This window comes from Perca fluviatilis, chromosome 17 (assembly GCF_010015445.1).
Source record: "Perca fluviatilis chromosome 17, GENO_Pfluv_1.0, whole genome shotgun sequence".
Lineage (NCBI taxonomy): Eukaryota > Metazoa > Chordata > Actinopteri > Perciformes > Percidae > Perca > Perca fluviatilis.
Window position 1 is genome coordinate 1,782,393 of NC_053128.1, and position 13,281 is coordinate 1,795,673.

General features: G+C 40.4%; 1 protein-coding gene across 3 annotated transcripts in view; it reads right to left on the reverse strand.

The window, feature by feature from the left end:
* The window catches only part of slc38a9 (solute carrier family 38 member 9), a 48,314-nt gene extending 35,810 nt beyond the window's left edge, over positions 1-12,504 (reverse strand). Inside the window, exons 1-2 of one of the 3 annotated variants that reach the window (XM_039780006.1) lie at positions 12,185-12,504; positions 7,306-7,435 (exon numbers count right to left, since the gene is read on the reverse strand). In XM_039780006.1, the coding sequence (XP_039635940.1) occupies positions 7,306-7,403 (98 nt within the window). In that variant the 5' untranslated portion in view covers positions 7,404-7,435; positions 12,185-12,504. Of the gene's footprint in view, positions 1-7,305; positions 7,436-11,983; positions 12,158-12,184 lie in introns of those variants that run through there. The other 2 variants (XM_039780008.1, XM_039780007.1) reach the window with 2 other exon arrangements.
* Positions 12,505-13,281: the final 777 nt, after the last annotated feature.

Here is a 13,281-nt window from a genome sequence, read left to right on the forward strand (position 1 = left end):
ACAGAGCACAAATACAAACACTTTTTGATTAGTAGTAAACATGTCTTGACTGAAGGAATTCACATACACTAAAACAAACATACATGTGTGACTTGCTGGAAGTCGCATTCACGTTTGTGATGCTTTATGTGCTAGAAAGCTAGTTGGTCACTGTGAAATACCTAACTGGATTAAAATTCACAAACCGTTAATACTAGGGTGGTGCCAAAGAGAGAGAGAGAGAGAGAGACACACACACACACACCTCTTCTTAGTATTTTCTTATGAAACAAATTCCAGGCCATACGTGTGGAAAGCACCTTATCTAAAAAAGAAAAGAGAAACATGCATGGTCTAGGCCAGCTCAGACAACCATGCTGGATCCAAACTTGTGTAAAAGATACTGTATTGGCCACACACACACACACGCACGCACGCACGTACGTACGTATGCATGCACACAAAGAATGTGTAAAACATAAGGGTCTCCTACAAAGTTAAAGCTTAATTGTGTATGGTTCTTATGTTATTCTTATGGTGGTCTTTTCATGATAATAATCCAGATACTTCCATATAAAATGTACTTTAGTATATTGTATGTGGATGTGGTAGGAGATACCACATTTCTGAGTAAAATTAATCCAGATCTTATTTGCCCATTTTTTTGTATCTGTATCTTTCCTGATGATATGAAACTATCAAAATGTTAAGGCAAATCAGTGAGCCTTTGTATCCTCCACGCCAAACTGTACTGAACTGAAATACTGTTATGCTCTTCAATGGGAAAAAAAAACTAAACTTAGCACAAAAAGTAAGGAAATTTGTGTTTGGTAGATTATTTCTCTGTGGTAACAATGCTTTTTGGCAATAATATCTTATATAATATAATCTTATACCGTTGGAAAGCCTGTTTAGTTCCCTTTCAAATGGTGCCCCATTTGTAAGGAACATGCATTTGTGGGATGAGCAGCAGCGCTGAGTATGTGGGTTGCACCCATGAAAAATATGCCAAATCTTCTACCCTACGATCCAACCGCCGTAGGTATAATCTGGACTCATCACTGAACATAACATTCCTGTGTCAAGTGACAAGTGTCAATAGCAACAGCAAAATAACCTGTTTGGCATGGGCAGAGAAGATTTGGTAAATCTTTCATGGGCGCAACCCACATACTCAGCGTTGCTGCTCATCCCACAAATGCATGTTCCTTACAAATGGGGCACCATTTGTAAGGGAACTAAACAGGCTTTCCAACAGTATAAGATTTATTGCCAAAGAGCATTATTACCACAGAGAAATAATCTACCAAACACAAATTTCCTTACTTTTTGTGCTAAGTTTAGATTCAAGAGTTTGTCACATACTTTACGTATGACACATATTTCTCATTTATGTGCAGTGAAATGCAGGTGAGGCATACTCTAGAGGAGAGCTGACAGGTGTTATTATTATGCAATAATAATAATTAGAAAAGACTTTGCTAAGCAGCTTTGACGCAGGACGCGGCCTGTAAACAGCAAGGCCTGAGCCGCAAGCAGCAGCACGCCCGCTCAAAGCAGCGCAGAAGGAACCATCAACCCATGATTAATGGTTCAGAAATGACTACCACAGTGATGATATCATTGGCCAGCGTCGCTATAAAGCTTGTAGGAGACAGTCCCTCCAGCATTTCACGATGTCGCCATCACAACAATTCACGCAAATTCAACCAATCACCGTGAAGTCGGTGCGACTCGCAAATTTGACCAATCACCTCAACTTTTCCGCAAATTTGACCAATAACCGGAGTTTCCCGCGACTTCAACCAATCACAGCAGTCCCACGTGCCAGACTTTGCATCAGTATGTGACTGAGAGCCACTGACCAAGGGGGAGTGAGAACGGGTTGACGTAACACACGTGCGTCGCCAAATTCATTTCCTTGTTTCTGATATGAAAACGAGACGTGTGTGACTCGAACATCTCAGCGAAAACGTACAGCGAAAGACCTTGCAAAACATTTCAGACCATCCTGCCAACATTTCAACATCAATGTACGCTGTAAAGTTTTTTCACTCTAAAGTCGCTGAAAGCTGCTGCTGTTTCAATCCTGTCGGCTCTCTGCAGCGGGCGGGACTGCTGCTTAGTTCCCCCCCACAACTGAGGCACACCCACCCACCCACCCACCCACACACACACACACACGGTGGATGCAGGAAAAACCGGAGATGAGACGTACACAATGACCTAAATTGAGGACAGCTGCGCTCGTTATTGTAAGTAAAATTTTCATATTATACCAACATTTGCAGCATCCTGAGCCTTTTTGTAAGGTTACTAAAACTCAGCCCAGAGTAGTTTTATTCTCCCAGAAACAAGTTTCCTTTTATTTTTAAAGGGGTGATAGAATGCAAAACCGATTTTACCCTGTCATAGTTGAATAACGACAGTTCGGTGGGTAAATAGGACATACATAGAAGCTCAAAATCCCATTGACACCCCTTTACTATGAAAATCTCATATTTTGAAAACTGCAGCTGAAAACGGGCGAATCTCAACAAAGCTAGATGCTTACGTAAGCATCTCAAAACCTGTACCTTTGTCACGCCCATGGGTGTATTAAGAGAACGGTCATGCCCCAACATTTACATAGGCTACACAACTGACCTGAGATCAGGTAGTCTTCTGAATCTAGGTCAGGCAGATCTCTGCTATTCCATTACAAAATTCAATTCTGAAACTTTTTTATGCGAGAAATCAACTATGTAAAGCTCAAATATGGGCCGTTTTACGAAAATGGATGGCTAATTGCAAATTTTGTCCGACTGTGGGTCGGAGTTCAGCAGCCGGTGCTGCCTGGGTTGCTACATCGCCGCCCTGCCTGTCCTCCGTCACAGATCCCGGCCTGCTGTGAGCTCGCACACCATGGTTAGCTTTATAAGACATTGGGGAATGATGTTATATAAAGTGGCGTGACGAAATTCTGTAAATATACTATAGTTATGCTTAAAGTGTAGCTAGCTAGCTGCGATATTTCCCCATTGTATTGAATGGGACATATAGCTAGCAGCTGCTCATCCTACAAAGACGCTTCGCGTTCATAAAAATGCCTTAAAATCAAATCGGACACAACGGTTAGCTTTATAAGACATTTGGGTAGATGTTCATACCTGTCAAGTTTTGGATTTTGAAAATAAGGGAAATTTTCCGGTGCCCACCTCGAGCAGTCCTACCACCCCAACCAAGCTCCAGTATCTCTTACATTTTAAGACAGGTGTACAAGAAAGCTAAAATCACCACTTGATGCAGAATGCTGAAAACATTTACAATTTATAACATTGCTTGTCTTTACATTTACATTTTATTTTCATTCCACACATTCTTTTCATTATATATCATATTGCTTTTCTTTTACAGTTTTTCTTTTAATTTCACATAACTTTTCTTTAGTGATTTATTGTACAAATTTGTTGCAGACTTTGCATTCTTTAAGACTGTTTTGGAAGGAGTGTATTTTGTATTTGTGGGCTGGGCCAGAGTGGTTCATTTTACATGAGAGTAGAGCGCAAACAGTTCTGTTGTCTAACGTCATCCTATTCTCTGGAACAATCTTTCGTACCATGCTAAACACCCTTTCTCAACTTGCATTGCTATGGGGAATTTATAGTAAAGCCTTCATAAGTTTTGGCAGCGCACCGTCTCTGTCGTAGCGTCCATCATCCGTCTCTGTTTTTTTTCCCCCGCGTTGTCACTCATCATCTGACCTCACACACTAACCTCGCGACAACTGCCATCTACAGTACCTGTAGTAGGCTACTGCACATGGCAGTTATCGCGAGGCTAGTGACAGAGCTCATTTGGGAATGTTTTTTTTCTTTTTTTTACTCCGCTCGGGCCCAGGGTATTATTATTTTTTAATAACGCAGGTTAATTCTCGTCAGACTGTGTGGAGCTCCTAAAGTCCGACACGTCTTACCAAATTTGCAATTAGCCATCAATTTTCGTAAAACGGCCCATATTTGAGCTTTATATAGTTGATTTCTCACATAAAAAAGTCTCAGAAGTGAATTTGGTAACAAAACATTGCAGTGTCTGAAATATGAGATTCTGTCGCGTCTCTAATGTGTGTGTATTGGGGATTTGCTCAACCAATCAGCGCACAGCTCATCTAAATATTCATGAGCATACCATCTTTGGAAGAAAAGCTCTTGTTACAAATAGGGCCAAAACACAGGGGTGCATAAGGGCCAGTAAAATATCAACCAGGCCATTTTCAGCCCAACCAATGTTACATACCCCATTAGGAGACTATAAGGAACAGTGTGAAATACCCTATATAACCATTCTATCACCCCTTTAAAGAAGTATACCTAACCACTTTTTTTCTTCTACTTTCACTCTAAAGTGAAGAGACTCGCAACTTAATTGCAACAAAAATACAAAAGACATCGCAACTTTTATCGCAATTTTTTTTTACACAAGCTCCCGCAAAAATCTGCCATTTTGGGCCGCAACAATCTCAAAAAAAGGCTGTGAAATCCTGGAGGGACTGAGTAGAGCTGCAAAGACTAATCTATTAGTTGTCAACTATTAAATTAATCGTCAGCTATTTGATAGTCAGTTAAGTAAAACTTCTGCTGTCATCTTGTTAAATGTGAATATGTTCTAGTGTCTTCTCTCCTCTGTGACAGGAAGACAACAACAATCAGTAAACAGAACCCCAAAACCTTATTCACATTTTATTCTGCTTTCATGCCATATTTTTTCCTCATATAACACACCGACTGGAGTAGAGTTTTTTATTTTTATTTTATCATGTATATATTTATCCCTATATTTTAACATGCAGTATTTTATGTCTTATGTCTTTAGTGTTTCTTTCTTTTGTTATTCTTTATTATTTTGATTATATGTATTTATACAACTTTAATTAGAATTGTTCAGAACAGCAGCTTGTCCTCCCCAATGTTTGTTCCTTCACTCTGCTCGGCTCTGAAGGCATCTGAATTAAATAATTACCTTAAATCATCCACCCAAATAAGTTATTCATTACTGCCCCTTTGCAGTCCCTGTAGGCTATTGCTTTTTAAATTATGTATTTTAGTGATGTATCAGTGTTTTCTTTTAATGATGAGAGAGGCTGCTTTCAGTATCTGTAAACGTTTCCAAGCATGCAGTAATGCCACTGCAGCTAATATCGTGGGATATTTAAACAGCAAAACTGTAGTTATAAACTTGACAGAGAGAACATAACTTTTGTCTTCTGAAATAATCAATGGAGTTACACTGCTGACTGCTGTCCTCATGCGTCAATGCGCACAACAAGTGTTTACAGTTAAGACAATATTGTTCTCATTAACAATGTATTTCTTTCACCAACCCACAACAATTTTAATACAATAAATATGAGTGGGCGTGCATGAGCAACTAACGATGCTAATACATCGTAGAAAAAAGCGCCAGAAAACATTGGAAATAGCAACAAAAACAGGGAAAAAACATTCCAAAAAGCGTCGGAAAAAAAGTGTAAAAAAAAGGGGGGGGAGAGAAATTGGCCAAAACTTCAAAAAGCGTAGTCAAAAGACACAAAAACTTCAGAAAAAGCAATAAAATGTCCAAAAAGCAACAAAGACTAGGTGGGACAAAAATCATTTGAAAACATAAATTGATATGCAGGCCGATCAATATCTGCTAGGGGCCGGATTTGGCCCGCGGGCCTCGACATGTGTCCTTAGCTGTTGGAACGAATTCTGAAAGTCGAATATAATTCAAATAGTAAAAAAGTCAATACTATTCGAATGCTGAAATTACTATTCAAATGTGATTTTATAAATAGGTTGGCTAACGTTAGCTAATCTCCCTCTTCTCATATCATGTCTGATGAACAATAAGTTACAGGAGTGAGAAACACACGGCATTGTGAGCTAATGTTACGTACCGAGTAACATTAGTACAGGGGGAGCGACAGGCTGTGGCTGGAAATCAGAAGAAGGATCGGAAATAGTTTTAACATGACTTTAAAATCGACATCCACCGAGCCAAAATGCTGATGTTATCATTAGTTAGCTCGTTCTGGTTTCCTAACTGCTAGGGGCGGGGGGAAAATTCGATACAGCATAGTATCGCAATATTTTTCGTGGCAATACTGTATCGATACACAGACGCCAAGTATCGATCTTTTATGATATATATGTCAGTTTGCCTGCTTGACAATCACATTTTGCAGCAGTAACATTGAAGTGAAATGAACAAACAGAGAAATTTATCTTTTTAGATAAAACTGATTTTGACAACATTTTCCTTTCAGGACATCATTTGAAATTGGGAAAAATCTGAATTTGGAAATAAGGTAATACATTGTAATATATTGCAGAATATTGCAATATGTTTAAAATCGCAATAATATCGTATCGTGACATAAGTATCGGGATGATATCATATCGTGAGGCCTCTGGTGATTCCCAGCCCTACTAACTGCATCATGAGTTATAGGAGCTTATATATATATATATATATATATATATATATATTAGCTGGGAGCTTCACGGAGACAGCTAAAGTTAATGTTAGCTTACCTACAGCTGTCAGAGTTAGCTTATCTTGGAGCTTCATGGAGACAGCTAAAGTTAATGTTAGCTTACCTACAGCTGTCAGAGTTAGCTTAGCTGGGAGCTTCATGGAGATGGCTAAAGTTAATGTTAGCTGTCCTACAGCTGTCAGTTAGCTTCATTACCTTCTAACAGCTGTATTCTCAGTAACGTGACAATCTGCAAGAAACATGTTTCTTATAAATCACAAAAACAGTGACAGCACTGTTTGGCTTAGTTATCAATGCTGTTAGCATCATTTCGGCTGTTCTTTCTAACATGATGTCATTGTGCTAACCAAGCACCGTTAGCCTTGACAACAGAGCCGCTTCACTACACTTGTTAGATCATGTTTCATTCCAGAGTTCTCTGTTGATTTGTGTTCGTCGCTGTGTGGTCGTGGTGGAAAATAATGTAAACAGAGAGCAGCGTGCCAGAAATGCAATGCGCCGTGACATAGGTCCCCTTCAAGGCCAGGCTGATGTTGGAAGTCCCTCTAGTGGACAGAACATGTAACAACCACCACATGCTTATAGTGGCATTGACAATGCATAAGCCTGAGTAGTGTAGTACATATTTAACAGGCTGCATTTGAAAAAAAAACAAATTCAATTTTAATGGTATTATAGAGGAAGACTGACAGCTCTACTGTAGAACAACATGAACCTGTGTACAACTGCACAGGTCTTGTGCACGCAAGCATACTGCAGTGCTAGTAAGTACTGTATATTGATTGGTGTAGTGTTTCAGTGTAATCTACCTTTTAGCTTTAAAGTCCAGTGAGTCTGTGGAGTAGCTCTCTCCAGTCTGCTCGGAGCTCAGCAGAGGCCGGCTGTCGTCCTCCATGACCGCTGACATTCAGCTACAGCCTCTCAATTCTCATCACCTGACTGGGAGAAAAATATGTTGTAAAATCTTATCAGTGACTGTCACATGGCAACCATAAAACAATATTTGTGAAGTGCAATATACTGTATGTAGTTGACATTACAGCTAACTAGGGCTGGGTATCACCACTGATTTTCCAAGTCGACTGACAAGGTTGATTACATTTCCGATTTGATTTCCGATTCAATGCCGATTTGGGATATTTCAGTTGCCAAACCAATTTTGCTTGGATACGAAAGAGATTCTACAATTTTTCGAGGTTCCCTCTCACCTGCTGAATTATTGAATCGTTAATGATTTTTTAAACCCAGCCCTACAGCTAACCTTCTTCCGAATCTTTCTGTGTTGTGTCTGATTTGTGTAAGTGTTATTCTACCTTCCAGGTAGCCACTGGTTCCCACTCATTTCAACCTGTAGAGACTTGGCTAATCCATTACAGTGAATACTGTGTCTGCTGGATTATTTGTCTCAAGCAAGTTTCAAATCTCTGGAAGCCGATTTTTCATACAGTCAAAACCAGATAAGGCCAAATAAACCTGCTTCCTGGCCCAGGGATATAAATGCGCTGCTGGGCCTCGACTAACACCTATTCCTCCATGGATTATTACATGACAAGTTTGCAAGTTTGCTCTGTGGAGATCTGATAAAACATATTCATTTAGGAATATGCACCATGTAAAATTAATATCAACTGAAATCATGCAGCCATGAAAGCAGCAAACAAACCAACAGGATCAATGGAGATAGATTCTACCCGACCTAAAAAAAAACGGCATGTTGCGTGACCAGAGACGCAACAAACCCCAGGTAAATATTGGAGATGTATTTGAAAGATGGAGACACATACTTAATAGTATCTTTTTTTTATATTTATTACTGTCCTTTCTGTTTTTATTCTTCTTTATATGTTAAGTGAGTGTTGTACTTAGAGAGCAAAGATTAACCAGAGTCAAATTCCTTGTTTGTTTGCGCAAACCTGGCCAATAAAGCTGATTCTGATTCTCACAGCTTAGAGCTCAAAAGGTTGCAGAGTTGGCTAATTTCCTCCTGAACAGGTAAGCATTAGCTTAAGGCTAATTTATCAAGGCTACAAGGGACCAGCATTTAATGTCATTTCAACATTCGTGTACTCACTTTGAATTATATAGAGTACGCAATTTAGGTAGTGACTCGCAAAAACAACTGAGACACAGCCAGTGAAATGACCCTAACTGGTGCTGGCTAATGCTGCCATGCTAACACGCCATAACTGCGACAGGAGGACCAGGCAAGCAGGTCATGGCTGTTTACAACCACCTTGACAGACCTATGACAGAAACCGCAAGTTTGACTTCCTCATAATGGCAACATGCAATTTAACTTTGGCAAGACAACCGTGTAGCCTGTTCAGCTGCAGTAGCTGACCAACGGTGAGTCATTTTAAGCCAAGAGCGTGCATACCTGCAAACTCAGAAGGGCTGAAAAAGGTGACACATCTCTTCCTCTTTTTAATAAATCATTTAATTTTGAAAATATATATATTCAAAATTAAATGATTTATTAAAAATGTTATAACAATAACTTATTTCACCAGTAAATTCCTGTTAATGACAAAAACAACCACTGGATAGGAAAAGGGTATTTTACAATTACTTTGAATGCAGCATGAGGCTGGCGAGGCGAGGCTGAGTCTGTGTTGTTTTTCAGACAATGGCAGCTACAGTCTGGTGTTAGAATCCTCTCCAGTGAAATACAGACACACTTTTACACCGTTTAGCTGTCAGCATTTTAACCGTGTTTACTCCAGCTGCTAGCTAACGGTAGGCTAACGTTACCTGCTAACGTCCGTTTTCGGAGCATCAGAGAGAAGCGCAGGCATTTAAGTGGCACCTAAATAAGGCACCGAAATCCGCGTTGCTATTCGGTCCGGTAGATAACAGTCGTTAAGGCACCGGTGCCGTATTAGCACCGGGTCTCGGACCCCTTCCCCCCCCCAAAATAAAAACTCTTTGGATCTACACGATTCATGTGGATGACATTTTCACCAAAAAGCGACTAGTTTGCAGGTATGAAAGTGGGTCTATCAGTCGGGTAGAGAGGGCCGTGGGTTTGCAGTGTGTTTAGCGCCTGTAATGTTAAGCCGAGAGAGTGTGTCTGTCAGCGAGGTAGTTGTATTTTTAGCGGTTCTTGCCATAATTTTAAGCCGACAAAGTGTGTCTGTCAGTCATGTAGAGAGGATGGCGAGGTAGTGGTGTTCAGCTGTTGTTGCAGTAATTTTAAGAAATCATTTTTAAAGCGTGTCTGTCAGTCGGGTACAGAGCTCCGCGTGAGCACAGGCTTGTATGACCGTCAACATTACCAGTGTTAGCTCCTCCGCCGCGCTGTGGCGTAACGTCTGGCTATGTGAGACTAGGGTCTAGCAACATTCTTGGATGCTGCTTTCTCAAACTGGCAACCCCCGTTAACTTTGATTCTGGGGAAGAGGGGGCGGGGGAGAACACTCTCTCCAGTATTTTAAATTTGGACTCCAGTAACTATTTTAAAGCTAGCTGTGAGTATTACATATTGCACCTTTAAGTAAAAGTCTGCAAGTATCATCAGGAAAATGGACTTAAAAGTATTAAATAGGGCTGGGTACCGAACGTCGATACTTTTATGGTATCGAAAAAAATATTCCAATCCTATCGAAAAATTCTTTATCTTTCGGTGCCAAATTTCGGTTCCAAAAGCGTCTTAGCGTGTAAGCGCAAGCTTATCTGTCCTCTCTGCATATTGACACAGAGCGGAGCTCCGACCGACACACACACACATACGCACACGGAGAGGTGTGGACGGAGTAAACTGTCTGCAGTTTTGTTGAAGTCACAGAGAGACACGGTTGGTTTCAAGTGTGGTTACAGTTTTTTAAAACTTCACGCAGACAGCGTTTGCTGTGATATGATATTAGGCTCGTTCGAGATGAGCCAGATCTGCGCAGAATCGATCACCGGCGATCGGCGCCCAATGCATGCCGGTTAGATTTGTGTCCGACTTGATCCCGACTTGCTCTGACGTCATGCACACGTGGGCAACGATAATCTCACGAGACCAAGGCGGCCGCAGTTCTGAGACGCAGGTAGCGCAGTTGCTTTTCACCGACTGCAAGAGCCAGGCGGACGCAGGTGGACCCAGGGCATGCTGGGAAACGCCGGCCTCTCAGCTGATCGAACAGCTGATTGGTTCAGAATCGACTCAACATGATGACGTTTTATATAAACTTTTTATTGATTTTGAATTGGAGGGATTTTAACTGCAATTTGTCTGATTTAAAAGCTTATTCCTTACAGAACACATGTTGTGTGGCTGATAGTGATGTTTAGAAGTCAGAGAGACTAAATCTGTTCAGATTACAGATCATCTACAGTCTGTTGTTAATTAAAATCAGCAACAGATCGCATGTAGAGAATTTTGACAGCTACTCTGTCAAAATAAAACCAACTGGAGACTGTGTAGGAGCAGATATATGGGTCTGATAACATTTTATTAAATCGGAATCGGACCCGAACGGACCACAGTGTTTGTGTCACTTCCTGTTCAGCCTGAAGGCTGCTGGAGTCAGCTGGAAAACTGTCCGACTTGAGAGCGGACTTTTGTCACCGCCCCCCGCTGCTGCCGCCTGCTCTCGTCTACTTTACAGGCGAGGCGCAGTTCATCTCGAACGAGCCTATTAATGGCGAGCCGAAAGCGGTCGCGGTGCTGTTGACGTTCCACTTCCTCTTACAAGCAGCCACAACGGTGGTTTCTCTGCCCTGATGACTGACTGACAGGCTGAGCTTGCAAGGCAAGGCACTTTTATTAATGTCACTCTGAGTGAGCAGTTTTACCAGATTTTTTAAATTTTGATAACTGTTTGGATTCACAATTAAGGTGGAAATAAAAGCTTTGTGTTTAATGTATTTTTGTTGATGTTGAAATGGATTTTAAAATATATGGTATCGAAAAAAGTATCGTTAGGAATCGGTATCGAAACTGAGGTATCGAAATTGGCACCGGATCGAAAGATTCTGAACGATACCCAGCCCTAGTATTAAAGTACTTCAGTAAGTACATCCCACCACTGATATTAACCTGATATTTCACTGATATTTTTATCTTAGAAACAAGATTATTTGCTACCTGTAGTAACATTACGTAGGGTGGTGATACTCTAAGCTGACTCATGCACAGATATGACAATGAAGCTTGTCCTCTTCCTCACATCTTCCTCACTCCAGTAATGGAGTCTACATACAGCTACTACTCAGCAGTGACATCAGATAACCTCAGACAAGGAACGTGACACCACAAATAAACCCCTGCACAAAGTAACGCTACAAACCCTGTGTTTAAACGGGTTCAATTATTTGGACTGTCTGCGGTGTTGACTTAAAGATAGCATCCTTTTTAAAAACCTACTCCTGTGATACTGTCAGAAACGTACAGAGATAACGAGGCTGCGTCGTCAAGAGGGAATTCTGTTAAACTATAAAGTGCCGAGGCTGTAATGATTCAGCTAACTTAAGCAAAGGGTGTAACGTTAACGTTGTTCTTACCGTATTGCGACTTTCTCTACCACTTTGTTCCCAATTTTACCTGAAGTGGATTAACTTTACGTTACCTGACTGAATTCAGGTGAAAAACCACACACAGACTAACGTTACTATGTTGAATGGCACGCCTTAACTTTGGATAATGTCTTCCCCATCCCGTCATTTTAGCATGCTCAAAATGATAGCATTAGCTCCAATCCTTACCAGAGTGTGCAGTGAAGTGCTCCTTCCTGTCCTCAGCTCATCTCGGGTCTGCTCTGTCAGCAAATGTTCCCACCAGCTAGTCAGACGAACGTGACTTCAAAAGAGCCAGACGTCAACTCACGGCGGCGGATGCTGCAATACTGTTCTTCTCTATAACCTTAATCCCAAAAATTAAATATAGGCCTACAGAAGACGCTATCTAAATAACAGCTAACTGTTACTGGCAACACAGTCCGAATGAAGACGAAATGCTACGTTGAAAGTACATTTCGCCCTGATGAGCTGTGTTTGTTGTTATTGATGAATACAATATGGTCTTCGTCATCTTCATTTAATGGCGGGCTACAAACCAACTTTTAGGTGTATGCCGCCACCTACTGTATCGGAGTATGTAACAACATGATGCATGATCCTGTTAAATTCACATTCTATGAATTCTAAGATGATATATATATATATATATATATATATATATATATATATATATATATATATATATATATATATATATATATATATATATATATATATATATACACACACACATATATATATATATATATATATATATATATATATATATATATAAATAACACACATACGTAAAAAGTCCTGGAGTGGCCTAGCGAGTCTCCACTCTCCAGACCTGAACCCAATAGAAAATATTGGAGGGAGCTGAAAGTCCGTATGCTTGGCGACAGCCCAGGCCTAAACCGAAGGATCTGGAGAAGGTCTGGAGGGAGGGGGCCAAAATCCCTGCTGCAGTGTGTGCAAACCTGGTCAAGAACTACAGGAAATGTATGATCTCTGTAACTGCAAACAAAGGTTTCTGTACCAAATATTAAGTTCTGCTTTTCTGATGTATCAAATACTTATGTCATGCAATAAAATACAAATTAATTACTTAAAAATCATACAATGTGATTTTCTGGATTTTTGTTTTAGATTCCATCTCTCACAGTTGAAGAGTACCTATGATAAAAATTACAGACCTCTACATGCTTTTTAAGTAGGAAAACCTGCAAAATCGGCAGTGTATCAAATAGTTCTCCCACTGTATATGATCTTGGAGGTAACCGGCTCCATCTAGCCTACTG